The sequence below is a fragment of the Drosophila biarmipes genome, unplaced genomic scaffold (genome assembly GCF_025231255.1).
Source record: "Drosophila biarmipes strain raj3 unplaced genomic scaffold, RU_DBia_V1.1 ptg000007l, whole genome shotgun sequence".
NCBI classification, from domain to species: Eukaryota; Metazoa; Arthropoda; class Insecta; order Diptera; family Drosophilidae; genus Drosophila; species Drosophila biarmipes.
This window is the reverse complement of record NW_026114528.1, coordinates 1,028,851-1,048,716: the sequence shown is the minus strand read 5'-3', so window position 1 is coordinate 1,048,716 and position 19,866 is coordinate 1,028,851. Positions and strand designations below refer to the sequence as shown.

Here is a 19,866-nt window from a genome sequence, read left to right as displayed (position 1 = left end):
TATATGGCTATATGATAAGTCATCCGATATATTTTTTTTACATTTTTTCCCCGATGTTCCTATGGCAGCTAAAAATTTAGTTGTCCGTTCCGGCTGGTTCCGACTTATATACTACCTGCACTAAAAAGAAGACTTTTAGGAAAATTTCAGCCCGATAGCTTTAAAACTGAGAGACTAGTTTGCGTAGAAACGGACGGACAGACGGACACGGCTAGATCGACTCGTTTTGTGACGCTGATCAAGAATATATACTTTATGGGGTCGGAAACGTCTCCTTCACTGCGTTGCAAACTTCTGACTGAAATCATTATACCCTCTGCATACAAACTTCGGCTTGCAGAAATTAACTTCCTTTCTTGTTATCTTATAATATTGAGAATATCCTTTTGTTTTTATTTTAAAGAATTTCGAATAAAATGTAGTAAAAATCTGATGATTGTAAAATATAGCTGTCAAAAACAATGACATTTTTTTATATCACTGAAGCCAACAACAATCCTTAAAAATTTCACATGGTGTTACTTACGTTGATTATCTCTTATAACTGCAAGGGTATACAAACTTGCTGTTAACTTGCTTCCTCCTTTTAAAATGTATTTACCTTTAAGATGTCGTTATTATTTCATTAAATAAAACTCAAGTTTATTTTTAATTATCATTTTTAAAAGTATTTTTTTTGTTATTAATTTGCGTCAACCTACAAATGGTTCTTAAACTTTTTAATTTGTCTATTTCATCATCAGTTTTTCCTTCTATCTGGAAGGACTCTTTTATTATTCCACTCCATAAAAAAGGTGCGAAGGCAGATGCCCAAAATTATAGAGGTATTTCTAAATTGTCGGCAATTCCTAAAGTATTTAAACGTATTATCACTTCTCATTTGCAACATTTATGTTCCTCGCTTATATCAGCGTGTCAGCATGGTTTTGTTAAGCCAAGATCGACCACCACCAACCTACTTGAATTGTCAACTATTGTAATAAATGTGTTTAAGAAAAAATCCAGACTGACACAGATTTTAGTAAGGCCTTTGACTCCGTTAACCACTCACATCTTTTATTTAAATTAGATCAGCTTGGGTTTCCTGGTAATCTATTATCTTGGATTTCATGTTACTTGAATGGTAGGACTAAGAGGGTTATATTCAAGAATGCTGTTTCAAAATTGATCTACATGACATCTGGAGTGCCTCAGGGTAGTTATTTGGGCCCTTTGCTGTTTACATTGTTTATTAACGATCTTCCCTCAATCATAACACATTCTCGTGTACTAATGTATGCTGATGATGTTAAGCTTTGTTTATCATATAATGATATAGCGTCGGGATTTAACTTACAGTCGGATATTGATTGTTTTCATGGATGGTGTGAGTACAACCTTTTAAATTTGAACTGCCTAAAATGCAACGTTATGACTTTTTATAGGGGTACTCCTACGTTTACCAGTTACTTTCTTAAAAATACGCCACTTGACCGTATATATTCAGTTAACGATTTAGGTGTTCTTCTTGACCCTAAACTTAAATTTGACTGCCACATTATGTCCACTGTTAACAAAGCCACGAGTGTTCTTGGGTTTATAAAGCGTTGGTCAAAAGAATTTGATGACCCTTATACGATCAAATAATTATTTACCTCCCTTGACCGTCCTATTTTCAAGTGCATATCAATCGTATTGAGTCGGTACAAAAAAAATTTCTCTTTTTTGCCCTGCGTAGTTTGAACTGGGATCAAAACGTAAGGCTTCCTTCCTACGAGAGTAGATTAAAATTGCTTAATTTACCTACACTTGTAAATCGTAGAACAATGCTTGGTACTATTTTTATACAAAATCTTATAAGAGGTGACATTGATTCTGCAGAACTTTTAAACCGCCTAACATTCAACGTTCCCGTTAGACTAACACGAAATTATTATCCTCTAAATTTGCCACGATGTACGAGGTGTGTTCAAAAAGTTAGGTGACTTTGTATTAAAAAAAAACCTAATAATTTATTTATCAATATTAATGTTGTCCCCTTCAAAGTAATCCCCCTCAGATACAATACACTTATGCCAACGGTTTTTCCAATCTTCAAAGCTCTTCCCATAAGCACTTTTCGGTATAGCCTTGAGCTCTTCCAGCGATGCAGTCTTTATCTCTTCAATCGTTGCGGAGATTTCTCCGTCCTTTCATAGGTCTCTTTAGTTTTGGGAACAAGGAAAAGTCACATGGGGCCAAATCCGGTGAATATGGTGGCTGAGGCATTATTGTGGTGTTGTTTCGGGCCAAAAAACTCTCACAAGCAAAGATGAGTGAGCAGGGGCATTATCGTGATGCAAAAGCCATGAATTGTTTTTCCACAATTCTGGACGTTTCTTTCGTATTGCTTCTCAAAAACGGCGCATAACTTCCAGATAATACTGTTTATTAACCGTACGACCATATGGTAAGAACTCCTGATGCACCACGCCATGGTAATCGAAGAATACAGTGATCAAAACTTTGACATTTGATCGAACTTGGCGTGCTTTTTTCGGTCTTGGCTCACCTGAGCTCTTCCATTGTGACGATTGGTCTTTGGTTTCGATATCATAACCATATACCCAAGATTCGTCACCAGTTATGACCCTTTTGAGTAAATCTGGGTCGTCGTTGACGTCATCCAACAGCTCTTGAGCGATGTTCATGCGACGGTTCTTTTGGTCAAAATTCAGCAATTTTGGAACAAACTTCGCTGACACACGACTCATGCCCAAAACGTTTGAAAAAATTTCATGGCACGAGCCAAGCGATATACCGACATCTTCAGCAACTTCTCTGACAGTGATTCGACGATTTTCCAAAACAATTTTCTTCACTGCTTGAACGTTTTTATCAGTTGTTGACGTGCTTGGGCATTTAGGGCGAGGCTCGTCATTGGCATCTTCCCGGCCATCTTAAAAGAGTTTTTACCACTTGTAAACATTTTTTTTAATCACAACAGTTTCACCGTATGCCACTGTCAACATTTGAAGTGTTTGGGAGCACTTAATTTTATTTTTTACACAAAATTTGATGCAAATCCTTTGTCCATATTTTTCGATAGTAAAAAATCGTTGAGCACGCAAAACAACTTGTTACCTTTACGCGTCTCACAACTAAACAAAAAAGGGAATTCAATTGAAACTTGGTACAGATGTTAGGGAAGAGTGTACCAACATAACAAAACAAAAAAATCGATTATCGAAAATATGTTGCCCGCGAAATTTGAAAAGTCACCTTACTTTTTGAACACACCTCGTACATCAAATTTTCGTCTGCACGAGCCCTTTCGCGTTCTATGTAATAACTATAATAAACTTTATCATTTAATTTGCATTTCAACATCTATCCCGGTATTAAAAACTAATATTTTAACTCATTTGCTTAATTCTTAGTTATGCCTTTTATTTTCATTTGTGTCCCGTCTCTATTGTTTTATGTATGTATCTTCCTCGCGAACTCGCATTTTTTGCCTAAATTGATAAAAGGGCCCCGCGCATAACAAGCACGTGCTTGGTGTCGTTGGGCCACTTGTTTGTACTGTTCGAAGTGCATCAACGTCCATATATATTATGAGTCGCTATTCAGTCCAATATGTCTGATAAAAAGAGGGGTAGGGAAGTAAGGGAAACTTCTAAGGTATAAGTATATTTAGTTTTTCATTTCGCCGTATAGTATAATCTTACTATCAGTGTAGGAAATATCACATTCACAACACCATCCATTTAAAGCACTGATAGTGCTTTCTTTTCATTTTAATACAATTTATCACAAAATTAAAATGGAAATTCATTAGACAAAGTAATATATCTAATTATTATTCCAATGAATAAATCTAACTCAGGCAAATAACTAAGAACAACAGAGATATTGAAAAGAAGATATTCGGTGATCAATTGTCAATTCTAAACTGCGATTAGATATCAAATCGATTTTATTAAGGCCCTTAGATTACAAGATATAACCTTAAAGCTTGTATTTATAATTGTCAGTTACTATAGCATGTTCAAGAGTTAGCTCTTTTGGCTCCTTTTATTGCACTAGTGGACAAATCCCAAAACATCGTTCATAGGCAATGGCTATGAAAGCCTTTGTAAACATTCAAATTTAGAAAAGAAACTTTTTATGAAATTTTATTCAATGTGGAATATGTCTCTTTGTGAAACCACAAAAAAACTCTGAAAATCTTTCGTAACTAACATATTTTTTAAATTTTTATGATATACGGTACTATTCGCGTATTTTTATACTCTTGCAGAGGGTATAATGATTTCAGTCAGAATTTTGCAACGCATTGAAGGACCCCATTAAGTGTATATATTCTTGATCAGCATCACTAGAAGAGTCGACCTTTTCAAGTCTCCGACCTCCCGTTTCTACGCAAACAGTCTCTTAATTTTAAAGCTATCGGGCTTTAACTTTCCAAAAGTCTTTTTTCTTAAATATTTGGTGTTTTTCACCATATAACCTTCTATAAATTGGCTGTGGTCCGTGATCATTTAGCGGTCAAACCGTGAGAGTAATATAAATATTTTTGTATAAAAAAATAAACTAAATTTTTGGTGAGAAAGTGTAAATATAAAAGAAAAAAACCTTTACACACATTTACTGCAATGCACAAAAACTTTGAAACTAACGAAAACAAACTCAAATCTATAACTTATACAATAACACAATTCACTCAAACTTAAAATGAAGCAAAACAACAACATGCATCAAATCGAATGTCGAAATCAAGGTAGCTCGCACGTCGGACACACAATTTCTGAAAAAAAATTGAAGTAAAATTCACGAGTCGACGGAAGAAAATCAAGACGGAACTTTTACAGCTGATCGACGATAAACTGGCGTCGCAAAGGGAGCTACTAGGTAGAGAGTATCGAGAGAGTGAAGCCCGCTTTCTCTACAGGCAAAGTTCAATGCAAAAAGCACTCAGATACACAACCTTACGAAACGAGTACGAGAGCGAGACGCGGTGCGTGTCCGGCTCGATTACAGAGCCGCAGGATGGGCATCCGTCCCTTGTATAGGCGACGACCAAATAATTCGGCATAGTACGATGTAGATCACACCTTGTGAATTCCAAAAACGGTGGCCATCAACTTTCTTCGCCTTCTTCGGAGCAGGCTCGCAGGTGGTGTAGTCCACTGTTTCGACTGCTCCTTGGTTTCTAGTGTGTACCAGTGGATCCATGTTTCGCCGACGGTCACGAAACGACACAGAAACTCCTACGGATTGCGCTTAAACAGCGTCAAACACTGAAGTGGTCTTACGGTTGCGTTTGTTGTCCGGAGTGAGCAAACGCGGCACTCATCGCGCAATTAGTTTTCTCATGCTCAAAATTTCAAGCAGGATATAACCCACGCGGTCTTTTAAAATGCCTACTGTCTCAGATATCTCGCGTATCTTCATTCGGCGGTACGAGATCGTGGATTTTTGTCACGTTATCCTCCGTGGTAGCCGTTTTCGGGGCATCTGGTCGTGGCTTATTAAAAACCGACGTGCGACCTCGTTGAAACTCATTAAACCAATTTTTGACGGTCGCCATCGAAGGAGAAGAGTCACCGGCATCTTTTATTTCGTTGCGCCACTTCCCTTACAAAAAAGAAACGAATCTCAGACCGATATTGCTCTTTCTCCATTTTTTTAAAATCCGCGGACACGTCCGATTCCACACGCAGTCAAAACAAAGCTACGAGTCCGATTCTACGAGAATGTCCTACGCGATAGTAAATTTCTCTTGCGATAGTGGTTTTACTCATTTAGGCCGTCGCTTGTATCGAACAGCAGGACCATTTTGCAGAGGTACGCCAGGTTCCTTTGCCGCCTTAGCGCCTGCATAATCCTTGTCCAGTGTTGAGTTCATTCTTGATGTCCAGCGTGACTAGAAGGCAGTATTTGTTTGTACTGCATTTCCCGCTTATTGTTTCCGCAGCTATCCCGGTGACCGTTCGGATGGCGTCTATTGTGGACTTTCCTTTCCGGAAACCAAACTGGATGGAAGATAGGCCACCAGCCGCATCTACGGCCAGTTTTATTCGTTTCCTGATAAGCTTTTTGAACACTTCCAAAACTGTGTTAAGCAGACAAATTGACTTGTAGGAGGCTTCAGTACTCTCCCCTTGACGCTACCCGAAGAAAGGAAGCAAGGGTCAGTAGGCCCCACCAAACTTCTCGTTTGCTGTCCAAAATGGCGTGCTTCAGTTACCTCCTGGCTTTCCTGAAGGCGATGTGTGTGGCCTTTTTAACCGTTGAAGACCTCTTTTGTCTCGAGGCTTCGCTATTTCAGAGTTCCACCAAGTCCTCGTCAGCGAGGCACTTGCTCATCTCTTCGACGTTTAGCTTCTCCTGGCGGTAGCCCTTGACTAATCTGTTCAGGGTTCCTGGTCCCGGGCATATGCCCATTGTGTATAGGATTGCCTCGTGGTCGCTGGCCGGTCAGAAGTCGCAGATTCTCCAGTAAAACGTCGGGCTTCCGGATAATACTGCTTATTGACCGTACGACCATGTGGTAAGAACTCCTGATTCACCACGCCATGGTAATCGAAGAATACAGTGATCAAAACTTTGACATTTGATTGAACTTGGCGTGCTTTTTTCGGTCTTGTCGCACGTGGGCTCTTCCATTGGGACGATTGGGCTTTGGTTTCGATATCATAACCATATACCCATGATTCGTCACCAGTTATGACCCTTTTGAGTAAATCTGGGTCGTTGTTGACGTCATCCAACCGCTCTTGAGCGATGATAATGCGACGGTTCTTTTGGTCAAAATTCAGCAATTTTGGAACAAACTTCGCTGACACACAGCTCATGCCCAAAACGTTTGAAAAAATTTCATGGCACGAGCCAAGCGATATACCAACATCTTCAGCGTCCAGAGATAGTCTCGTCATTGGCATCTTCCCTGCCATCTTGGAAGAGTTTGTACCACTTGTAAACATTTTTTTACTCAGAACAGTTTCACCGTATGCCACTGTCAACATTTCAAATGTTTCGGAGCACTTAATTTTATTTTTTACACAAAATTTGATGCAAATCCTTTGTCCATATTTTTCGATAGTAAAAAATCGTTGAGCACGCAAAACAACTTGTTACCTTTACGCGTCTCACAACTAAACAAAAAAGGGAATTCAATTGAAACTTGGTACAGATGTTGATGAAGAGTGTACCAACATAACAAAACAAAAAAATCGATTATCGAAAATATGTTGCCCGCGAAATTTGAAAAGTCACCTTACTTTTTGAACACACCTCGTACATCAAATTTTCGTCTGCACGAGCCCTTTCGCGTTCTATGTAATAACTATAATAAACTTTATCATTTAATTTGCATTTCAACATCTATCCCGGTATTAAAAACTAATATTTTAACTCATTTGCTTAATTCTTAGTTATGCCTTTTATTTTCATTTGTGTCCCGTCTCTATTGTTTTATGTATGTATCTTCCTCGCGAACTCGCATTTTTTGCCCAAATTGATAAAAGCCGCGCATAACAAGCACGTGCTTGGTGTCGTTGGGCCACTTGTTTGTACTGTTCGAAGTGCATCAACGTCCATATATATTATGAGTCGCTATTCAGTCCAATATGTCTGATAAAAAGAGGGGTAGGGAGGTAAGGGAAACTTCTAAGGTATAAGTATATTTAGTTTTTCATTTCGCCGTATAGTATAATCTTACTATCAGTGTAGGAAATATCACAATCACAACACTATCCATTTAAAGCACTGATAGTGCTTTCTTTTCATTTTAATACAATTTATCACAAAATTAAAATGGAAATTCATTAGACAAAGTAATATATGTAATTATTATTCCAATGAATAAATCTAACTCAGGCAAATAACTAAGAACAACAGAGATATTGAAAAGAAGATATTCGGTGATCAATTGTTAATTCTAAACTGCGATTAGATATCAAATCGATTTTATTAAGGCCCTTAGATTACAAGGTATAACCTTAAAGCTTGTATTTATAATTGTCAGTTACTATAGCCTGTTCAAGAGTTAGCTCTTTTGGCTCTTATTATTGCACTAGTGGACAAATCCCAAAACATCGTTCATAGGCAATGGCTATGAAAGCCTTTGTAAACATTCAAATTTAGAAAACAAACTTTTTATGAAATTTTATTCAATGTGGAATATGTCTCTTTGTGAAACCACAAAAAAACTCTGAAAATCTTTCGTAACTAACATATTTATTAAATTTTTATGATATACGGTACTATTCGCGTATTTTTATACTCTTGCAGAGGGTATAATGATTTCAGTCAGAATTTTGCAGCGCATTGAAGGACCCCATTAAGTGTATATATTCTTGATCAGCATCACTAGAAGAGTCGACCTTTTCAAGTCTGTCCGACCTCCCGTTTCTACGCAAACAGTCTCTTAATTTTAAAGCTATCGGGCTTTAACTTTCCAAAAGTCTTTTTTCTTAAATATTTGGTGTTTTTCACCATATAACCTTCTATAAATTGGCTGTGGTCCGTGATCATTTAGCGGTCAAACCGTGAGAGTAATATAAATATTTTTGTATAAAAAAATAAACTAAATTTTTGGTGAGAAAGTGTAAATATAAAAGAAAAAAACCTTTACACACATTTACTGCAATGCACAAAAACTTTGAAACTAACGAAAACAAACTCAAATCTATAACTTATACAATAACACAATTCACTCAAACTTAAAATGAAGCAAAACAACAACATGCATCAAATCGAATGTCGAAATCAAGGTAGCTCGCACGTCGGACACACAATTTCTGAAAAAAAATTGAAGTAAAATTCACGAGTCGACGGAAGAAAATCAAGACGGAACTTTTACAGCTGATCGACGATAAACTGGCGTCGCAAAGGGAGCTACTAGGTAGAGAGTATCGAGAGAGTGAAGCCCGCTTTCTCTACAGGCAAAGTTCAATGCAAAAAGCACTCAGATACACAACCTTACGAAACGAGTACGAGAGCGAGACGCGGTGCGTGTCCGGCTCGATTACAGAGCCGCAGGATGGGCATCCGTCCCTTGTATAGGCGACGACCAAATAATTCGGCATAGTACGATGTAGATCACACCTTGTGAATTCCAAAAACGGTGGCCATCAACTTTCTTCGCCTTCTTCGGAGCAGGCTCGCAGGTGGTGTAGTCCACTGTTTCGACTGCTCCTTGGTTTCTAGTGTGTACCAGTGGATCCATGTTTCGCCGACGGTCACGAAACGACACAGAAACTCCTACGGATTGCGCTTAAACAGCGTCAAACACTGAAGTGGTCTTACGGTTGCGTTTGTTGTCCGGAGTGAGCAAACGCGGCACTCATCGCGCAGTTAGTTTTCTCATGCTCAAAATTTCAAGCAGGATATAACCCACGCGGTCTTTTAAAATGCCTACTGTCTCAGATATCTCGCGTATCTTCATTCGGCGGTACGAGATCGTGGATTTTTGTCACGTTATCCTCCGTGGTAGCCGTTTTCGGGGCATCTGGTCGTGGCTTATTAAAAACCGACGTGCGACCTTGTTGAAACTCATTAAACCAATTTTTGACGGTCGCCATCGAAGGAGAAGAGTCACCGGCATCTTTTATTTCGTTGCGCCACTTCCCTTACAAAAAAGAAACGAATCTCAGACCGATATTGCTCTTTCTCCATTTTTTTAAAATCCGCGGACACGTCCGATTCCACACGCAGTCAAAACAAAGCTACGAGTCCGATTCTACGAGAATGTCCTACGCGATAGTAAATTTCTCTTGCGATAGTGGTTTTACTCATTTAGGCCGTCGCTTGTATCGAACAGCAGGACCATTTTGCAGAGGTACGCCAGGTTCCTTTGCCGCCTTAGCGCCTGCATAATCCTTGTCCAGTGTTGAGTTCATTCTTGATGTCCAGCGTGACTAGAAGGCAGTATTTGTTTGTACTGCATTTCCCGCTTATTGTTTCCGCAGCTATCCCGGTGACCGTTCGGATGGCGTCTATTGTGGACTTTCCTTTCCGGAAACCAAACTGGATGGAAGATAGGCCACCAGCCGCATCTACGGCCAATTTTATTCGTTTCCTGATAAGCTTTTTGAACACTTCCAAAACTGTGTTAAGCAGACAAATTGACTTATAGGAGGCTTCAGTACTCTCCCCTTGACGCTACCCGAAGAAAGGAAGCAAGGGTCAGTAGGCCCCACCAAACTTCTCGTTTGCTGTCCAAAATGGCGTGCTTCAGTTACCTCCTGGCTTTCCTGAAGGCGATGTGTGTGGCCTTCTTAACCGTTGAAGAGCTCTTCTGTCTCGAGGCTTCGCTATTTCAGAGTTCCACCAAGTCCTCGTCAGCGAGGCACTTGCTCATCTCCTCGACGTTTAGCTTCTCCTGGCGGTAGCCCTTGACTAATCTGTTCAGGGTTCCTGGTCCCGGGCATATGCCCATTGTGTATAGGATTGCCTCTTGGTCGCTGGCCGGTCAGAAGTCGCAGATTCTCCAGTAAAACGTCGGGCTAGCAGGGAGCTCACAATTGTGAGCGTCCCTTCATTTAGAAGCGCAACGTCTAGTGTGGCAAAGGCTCTGAGGTAAGGTTCGCCCCCTTAAACTGCTAATGGGGCACCCCATTCGGGCCTTGCAACGAAGGCTCCTCGACGAAGTCCTCCCTCTCACCCGTGAAATGCAGGTGCGTCGCATGAGTGTGACCATGAAAGCGACGTTCTCAAGGATGAAGTCCCTCCAATAAGGTGCATGAATTTTCTTCACCCACATGCAAAAAGAGGCCACGGAGTGCATGAAATGCAAAGGCCGAAACAGCGAGAGCAAGGAGCATCAGACTCCGGTTTGGGGGAGTGCCCCAGGACGCCCTTATAGTGGAAGCGAATGGCAAGTCATATTTCACCCGTAGGAACGTACGCAAGCTGCAAAAACACAGCACCCGAGTAAACAAGGTCAGGCGTACAGCGAACCGGAACCTTCTTCTGGAGCTCAACAGAAGCGAAGACACCAGCTCGTGGGCAATAAACTAGAGACTTAAGGCGGGTCTAGGAGAAGCAGCTGCATTGCGAGCGCTATCCAAAAGCGCGAGGAGCGTATGCTTTGTATGCACCGAAGGAGGACCAAAGTCGAGGAACCACTAAGCAAGTGGTATCCTCACAAAGCCGAAGCCAAACCGCGCAAAATTAAATAATCCGGATAAACCTGAATCACTGCCGTGCTGCGCAGAACCTACTCCTTCAGTCAGTGAGGGAATGTAGGGCGGAGCTGGCTGTCATCAGCGAATCTTACAAAGCCAAAGATGACGGCAACTGGGTACAAAAGAAAAGGCGAAACTGTGCAAAAGAAAAACGGCAAATGGGTTCGGGTGTCGTCCGAGCTCGAATAGGAGCATTAGCAAGGGGTTGGCAATCAGTCAGTTCCTTGACCTTTAGCACTAGGAAGACCTCTGCCGGGCAAAAGTGAGGTAACTCGTTCGATCCCGGACTTCTTGCCAAGGAGTTCGAAAAGCCGCAGTCGAATGTAAACTACTGCTGAGTTTCGATCTATCATGGCAGGGAGCTTTTGCCACTTTGTCCTGCGATCAGCTGATTCTGCGAACGTTGTCCAACACTGCTCTGGCCAGCTGAGCATAATGCGGCGCAAAGCGTGGGAAGCTGAAGATAAGGTGAAACAACCATATTTACCCGCCATCTAGAATGATGCCGAGGAGTCTTGATGTCGGATGCCTTCTGGAGTTCCCGGTGCTGCGACAGCGAGTCTCTGTGCAGCCCGCTGGTGGAAGCCGCGCCGTAGCAGGTGGACGCTGCAGGCCGACTTTTTTCATCGGACCGCTAGAATCCGCATCTTCACCCACTGCATACTCTTATCGGTGAAGATCAAAAGACATTGTCTAATGCGTGCATATGGTATGCGTGCACAATTATCTATGAACTTTACTCTGATTATAACTTCGATTCACACCGTGAGTTTGTGCTTTAGTTTTAATTTGTTTTTTCATTCCATTTTTATTTTCGTTTTCAATTTCGGGGACACATTATTTCCAGCATTTGCTGCAGTGTTGGCAAAACCCAATAAAACCAAACTAGAAAATTACAAAAATTATTATAAATAAAAGTTTTAGACAAATGAAATTAAACGTAAATATAAACTCAATTCCATTACTTAAGATTATTGGTAAATATACAAATTTAGATTAATAACAAGACTTCAAGAGTTCAATTTCATGTTTGGATTCTAATGGCGATGAATATTCAGCACCAACAACGCAGTGAAGGAGACGTTTCCGACCCCATAAAGTATATATTCTTGATCAGCGTCACAAGACGAGTCGATCTGGCCATGTCCGTCTGTCCGTCCGTTTCTACGCAAACTAATCTCTCCATTTTAAAGCTATCGGACTGAAACTTTCCGGAACCAGCCGGATCGGACAACTATATATTATAGCTCCCATAGGAACTATCGGGGAAAAAATTTTTAAAAAATTATATCCTCGGAGTTTTTTAACATTTAACTTTTTAAGCTTGGAAATAATTTCGAATTAAATTTTATCAAAATCGGAAGTCTATATCATGTAGCTCCCATAGGAACAATCGGAAAAGTAGTGGTAAAATAATATTGAAAAGTTATATCTTCGTGTTTTTTAACATATAACCTTCTAAGCTTGGAAATAACATATTTAAATTATTTCTGAATTTCAAATCAAATTTTATCAAAATCGGACGACTATATCATACAGCTGTCATAGGAGCGATCGGAAAACTGGTGGGAAAATAATATATTTAATTAGTTCTTAATTTTGAATTAAATTTCATCAAAATCGGACGACTATATCATGTAGCTGTCATAGGAGCAATCGGGAAATTAGTGGGTAAATAATAAGAAAAAATTATTTACTAAAGTTGTTCAATTCCATAACTGCAAGGGTACACAAACTTAGACTTACCGAAGTTAACTTCCTTTCTTGTCTTAAATTTTTTTGCTAAACTCTAGCTAGTGTATGGGTATAACGCATTCCCCTGAAATTAAACACCAACACAAATATGACTTCTAGTCTTCTCTTTTCTTTTATTTAATTTAATTTGGTCTGTTCAGGATCACGGTCGGCGTTCAACTCGCTCTCAGCTCACGATCCGCATCAACCCCCGATTCACTGAGAGAGTGTGAGAGCGATGAGATTAAGAGAGAGAGTTAGAGAACAGTGAGCGGCATCGTACAAGAACAACAACTTATTCTTAGAACTTACACGACTTATCTAGAAGGAATACAATAACCTACACATACATACATACTACGACGTAGCAATCCTGCTACACTAGTTTATTAAAAGTGGTAGAACTAATGTTTCTTATATTGAGCTGTTTAACATCGTCTAAAATTTTCAGGACTCTAAAATAACGTTTTGGATCAAACTGACAAACAAAATATAATTTTCATTTTGAAAAGACCCCGAAAATCTTGTTTTGCTATTTTGACAATTGAGATGTTATTCGACGCGTATTTTCACAGTTGAGGGGTTATTCGACGCGTATTATTAGTGAGAATTTAACTAGGTTAATAGAGAATGAACAGATCAACTTTTCCAAATTTTACCTTTTGCACATTCTCCAATAGATTTTTTTAAAGTCTTGGTATGTAATCCTTTTAGTCTTAGCATTACCTTTCAACTGATGTATAACTCGTAGCAATCGGACGTTCACAGTAGATTTTCATTTCTTCGTGTATATATAGGAGTATATGGACTGCCGTCCACAGTGATATTTACCAGCTTAGTAACCAACGAAAGAAACTTATCTATATGAAGATAAAAAACTGGGGTGGGCGCGATTGAAATCGAAAAGTAAAAACATTTGGCTTGGGACCTATTAGAGTTATTGGCATAAGGTTAGTCAAAAAGTACTTGTTTATAATAGATTAAAGAAAAAATCATGTTACTAAACAAACTATTAATTAAATTTAAAATATTATAAATAATGTAAAAAATATTTATTGCGTTTTAGATTATTGATATCCGAGACATTCTTCGAGTTGATAGTATAGATCAAATGAGAGATGTTTATATTGTACAGTGTTTGATGGAGACAGATTTGTATAAACTACTGAAAACACAGGTAAGAATATACTCCTGTATGCAAATATAGTTTTTATTACCTTGTAAGCAAAAGTTTATCAAATATACGCAAGTAATCCTTTAAAGAACCGATCATTATATATGTACTTTTATATACTTTTCATCAGCATCACAAGACCAGTTGATCTAGTCCGTTAGTTTATACGCGAAATATAGTTTCTGTTTTAAAATTTTAGTAACAAACCTTCCCAAAAAAAATTTTCTATTACTTATGTACGTTATCCTATAAATCTCATTGAAATAATCGAAAAAAAAATATTTAAAAACGGTGTAAAAAACTAACCGTTGGTGTTTTTTGACATATTATTTTTTACTCTTACGTGTACACATTTTTTAGTATTATATTATTTAAACGATAACCATGAGAACGATTGGATAACATTTACCTTTTTACTAGGTATTTTAAATAAATACAAAAAACACTAAAATTTACTTATTCGGTCTGTAGACTTAGTAGTTCACAAGTTTCGGGTGTACACAATTAAGCTATTTAAGCTTATAGTTTTCTCGTCAAACTATCTAGGTTTTCCAAAAGTAATAGAAATTTCTAAGATCCTTAACCATAATATTGGGACAAACGGACAAATTCACTATCAAATTGTGTTTTCATTTTGAGAGCACCTTCCAAATCTTGTATTGCTTATTATTTTTGAACGAAGCCTCCGATTTTGACAGTTGTTCTACGCGTATTTAAAGTGAGAATATAATTAGGTTAATAGCGGGTGAATATATCCCCACTGGCCACAAAAGATCACATTTTCCAAATTTTCACTTTTACACCAGCACTCTCTTTCACAAGCAAATTAATTTAAATATAATCTTGGTATGCAATGCTTTTAGTTTCTTTCATCTTGCTTTCAATTGATGTATCACTCACCATCGGACGATTACTGTAGATCTTCATTTATTCGTGTATATATATCATATTCGCACACCCTCGTGGTACGCTTCGTTACTACGTGGATTGCCAATTTTTATCGGACTATAAATTCGCTGTGGTCCGTTATCATTTAGCGGTCAAACCGTGAGAGTAATATCAATATTTTTGTATAAAAAACTAAACTAAACTTTTGGTGAGAAAGTGTAAATATAAAAAAAAAAACCTTTACACACAACTTTGAAACTAACGAAAACAAATTCAAATCAATAACTTTTACAATAACACAATTCACTCAAACTTAAAATGTAGCAAAACAACAACATGCATCAAATCGAATGTCGAAATCAAGGTAGCTCGTACGTCGGACACACAAATTCTGAAAAAAATTGAAGTAAAATTCACGAGTCGACGGAAGAAAATCAAGACGGAACTTTTACAGCTGATCGACGATAAACTGGCGTCGCAAAGGGAGCTCCTAGGTAGAGAGTATCGAGAGAGTGAAGCCCGCTTTCTCTACAGGCAAAGTTCAATGCAAAAAGCACTCAGATACACAACCTTACGAAACGAGTACGAGAGCGAGACGCGGTGCGTGTCCTTCTCGATTACAGAGCCGCAGGATGGGCATCCGTCCCTTGTATAGGCGACTAAATAATTCGGCATAGTACAGCCCTGTGACCGTTTTGCCCTTCTCCAGGTAGTCGATGTAGATCACACCTTGTGAATTCCAAAAAACGGTGGCCATCAACTTTCTTCGCCTTCTTCGGAGCAGGCTCGCAGGTGGTGTAGTCCACTGTTTCGACTGTTCCTTGGTTTCTGGTGTGTACCAGTGGATCCATGTTTCGCCGACGGTCACGAAACGACACAGAAACTCCTACGGATTGCGCTTAAACAGCGTCAAACACTGAAGTGGTCTTACGGTTGCGTTTGTTGTCCGGAGTGAGCAAACGCGGCACTCATCGCGCAGTTAGTTTTCTCATGCCCAAAATTTCATGCAGGATATAACCCACGCGGTCTTTTAAAATGCCTACTGTCTCAGATATCTCGCGTATCTTCATTCGGCGGTACGAGATCGTGGATTTTTGTCACGTTATCCTCCGTGGTAGCCGTTTTCGGGGCATCTGGTCGTGGCTTATTAAAAACCGACGTGCGACCTCGTTGAAACTCATTAAACCAATTTTTGACGGTCGCCATCGAAGGAGAAGAGTCACCGGCATCTTTTATTTCATTGTGCCACTTCCCTTACAAAAAAGAAACAAATCTCAGACCGATATTGCTCTTTCTCTATTTTTTTAAAATCCGCGGACACGTCCGATTCCACACGCAGTCAAAACAAAGCTACGAGTCCGATTCTACGAGAATGTCCTACGCGATAGTAAATTTCTCTTGCGATAGTGGTTTTACTCATTTAGGCCGTCGCTTGTATCGAACAGCAGGACCATTTTGCAGAGGTACGCCAGGTTCCTTTGCCGCCTTAGCGCCTGCATAATCCTTGTCCAGTGTTGAGTTCATTCTTGATGTCCAGCGTGACTAGAAGGCAGTATTTGTTTGTACTGCATTTCCCGCTTATTGTTTCCGCAGCTATCCCGGTGACCGTTCGGATGGCGTCTATTGTGGACTTTCCTTTCCGGAAACCAAACTGGATGGAAGATAGGCCACCAGCCGCATCTACGGCCAATTTTATTCGTTTCCTGATAAGCTTTTTGAACACTTCCAAAACTGTGTTAAGCAGACAAATTGACTTATAGGAGGCTTCAGTACTCTCCCCTTGACGCTACCCGAAGAAAGGAAGCAAGGGTCAGTAGGCCCCACCAAACTTCTCGTTTGCTGTCCAAAATGGCGTGCTTCAGTTACCTCCTGGCTTTCCTGAAGGCGATGTGTGTGGCCTTCTTAACCGTTGAAGAGCTCTTCTGTCTCGAGGCTTCGCTATTTCAGAGTTCCACCAAGTCCTCGTCAGCGAGGCACTTGCTCATCTCCTCGACGTTTAGCTTCTCCTGGCGGTAGCCCTTGACTAATCTGTTCAGGGTTCCTGGTCCCGGGCATATGCCCATTGTGTATAGGATTGCCTCTTGGTCGCTGGCCGGTCAGAAGTCGCAGATTCTCCAGTAAAACGTCGGGCTAGCAGGGAGCTCACAATTGTGAGCGTCCCTTCATTTAGAAGCGCAACGTCTAGTGTGGCAAAGGCTCTGAGGTAAGGTTCGCCCCCTTAAACTGCTAATGGGGCACCCCATTCGGGCCTTGCAACGAAGGCTCCTCGACGAAGTCCTCCCTCTCACCCGTGAAATGCAGGTGCGTCGCATGAGTGTGACCATGAAAGCGACGTTCTCAAGGATGAAGTCCCTCCAATAAGGTGCATGAATTTTCTTCACCCACATGCAAAAAGAGGCCACGGAGTGCATGAAATGCAAAGGCCGAAACAGCGAGAGCAAGGAGCATCAGACTCCGGTTTGGGGGAGTGCCCCAGGACGCCCTTATAGTGGAAGCGAATGGCAAGTCATATTTCACCCGTAGGAACGTACGCAAGCTGCAAAAACACAGCACCCGAGTAAACAAGGTCAGGCGTACAGCGAACCGGAACCTTCTTCTGGAGCTCAACAGAAGCGAAGACACCAGCTCGTGGGCAATAAAAGAGAGCCTTAAGGCGGGTCTAGGAGAAGCAGCTGCATTGCGAGCGCTATCCAAAAGCGCGAGGAGCGTATGCTTTGTATGCACCGAAGGAGGACCAAAGTCGAGGAACCACTAAGCAAGTGGTATCCTCACAAAGCCGAAGCCAAACCGCGCAAAATTAAATAATCCGGATAAACCTGAATCACTGCCGTGCTGCGCAGAACCTACTCCTTCAGTCAGTGAGGGAATGTAGGGCGGAGCTGGCTGTCATCAGCGAATCTTACAAAGCCAAAGATGACGGCAACTGGGTACAAAAGAAAAGGCGAAACTGTGCAAAAGAAAAACGGCAAATGGGTTCGGGTGTCGTCCGAGCTCGAATAGGAGCATTAGCAAGGGGTTGGCAATCAGTCAGTTCCTTGACCTTTAGCACTAGGAAGACCTCTGCCGGGCAAAAGTGAGGTAACTCGTTCGATCCCGGACTTCTTGCCAAGGAGTTCGAAAAGCCGCAGTCGAATGTAAACTACTGCTGAGTTTCGATCTATCATGGCAGGGAGCTTTTGCCACTTTGTCCTGCGATCAGCTGATTCTGCGAACGTTGTCCAACACTGCTCTGGCCAGCTGAGCATAATGCGGCGCAAAGCGTGGGAAGCTGAAGATAAGGTGAAACAACCATATTTACCCGCCATCTAGAATGATGCCGAGGAGTCTTGATGTCGGATGCCTTCTGGAGTTCCCGGTGCTGCGACAGTGAGTCTCTGTGCAGCCCGCTGGTGGAAGCCGCGCCGTAGCAGGTGGACGCTGCAGGCCGACTTTTTTCATCGGACCGCTAGAATCCGCATCTTCACCCACTGCATACTCTTATCGGTGAAGATCAAAAGACATTGTCTAATGCGTGCATATGGTATGCGTGCACAATTATCTATGAACTTTACTCTGATTATAACTTCGATTCACACCGTGAGTTTGTGCTTTAGTTTTAATTTGTTTTTTCATTCCATTTTTATTTTCGTTTTCAATTTCGGGGACACATTATTTCCAGCATTTGCTGCAGTGTTGGCAAAACCCAATAAAACCAAACTAGAAAATTACAAAAATTATTATAAATAAAAGTTTTAGACAAATGAAATTAAACGGAAATATTAACTCAATTCCATTACTTAAGATTATTGGTAAATATACAAATTTAAATTAATAACATAAGACTTCAAGAGTTCAATTTCATGTTTGGATTCTAATGGCGATGAATATTCAGCACCAGTTAACACGGTTCGCAGTTAATTTATTCACAAATACCCAGCTGGCTTCTCAGGAGAAAAAAAACCGTGCAGATAGTAATGGCTTCGTCAATATGTCGGCCAATAGCAGATCTACTTTATTATATTATTATTATACCAGTTCTAGAATTTTAATTGAAACGTAGTGATCTTATCGGTACCTATAGTTAGGCCAAAATAGTTTTTTCGGCAAAATCAATTTATTTTATTCAAAATAGTCTCCTTCTGCTTTAATACAGCGTTTTGCACGGTCCAAAAGCATGTCGAACGAGTGTTTTAGCTCGTTGCCCGGTATGGCCGCCAGTATGCCGGTGCAAGCCTTTTGAATGACCTCTACGTCTGCATAACGCTTTCCTTTCATCGGCAAATGCATTTTTCCGAAAAGGTAGAAATCGCACGGTGCCATATCAGGTGAATACGAGGAGTGGTTATTGGTTAAAATGTGACTTTTGCTCAGATAGTCGGACACAAGCGTCGATCGACGAAACGGCGCATTTAATGTTGGCTCTTTGTTCGAAGCTCATTTTCGATGACAAAAACATACTGACACTTAAAACGCAATAACCTCTCTACCAATGGATGAAATGTCATGAAATTTTACTGGAAGTCGATAAACGAGAGCAGATTCTAATGCACCAGTTTACACATATAGATGGCGTCACTAGGGGGCGCTAGATTAAAAAATTCCTGTTTACTTTTGAACTCACCTTGTTTATATTCCTGAGTCGATCTATTGATTGTTTCCGTCCGTTTCTACGCAAACTAGTCTCTCAGTTTTAAAGCTATGGGGCTGAAACTTTCCTAAAAGTCTTCTTTCTTTTGCAAGTAGTATATAAGTCGGAATCAGCCGGATCGCACAACTATATCTTATAGCTTCTATAGGAAAATTCGGAATATATATTTTTTTAAATTATAACTTTGGTGGTTTCTAACATATAACCTCCTACTTTGGTGTTCTTTAACATGTAACCGCCTACGCTTGGAAATAACATTTTTTAATTAGTTCTAAATTTTGAATTTAATT

The 19,866-nt window shown here is 40.2% G+C and overlaps 1 protein-coding gene across 12 annotated transcripts in view; it reads left to right on the top strand.

The window, feature by feature from the left end:
- LOC108028907 (mitogen-activated protein kinase ERK-A) overlaps positions 1-19,866 on the top strand; it is a 140,744-nt gene that overhangs the window by 44,063 nt on the left and 76,815 nt on the right. For 10 of the 12 annotated variants that reach the window (XR_007765021.1, XM_050889810.1, XM_050889809.1 and 7 more), the window contains one exon: positions 13,954-14,064. The exons of the other annotated variants lie outside the window; for them this stretch is intronic. Coding sequence is in view for 9 of the 10 variants with exons in the window: in XM_050889810.1 (XP_050745767.1) it covers positions 13,954-14,064 (111 nt within the window). In the remaining variant the exon portion in view is untranslated. The remainder of the gene's footprint in view (positions 1-13,953; positions 14,065-19,866) is intronic. 12 annotated transcript variants of the gene reach the window in all.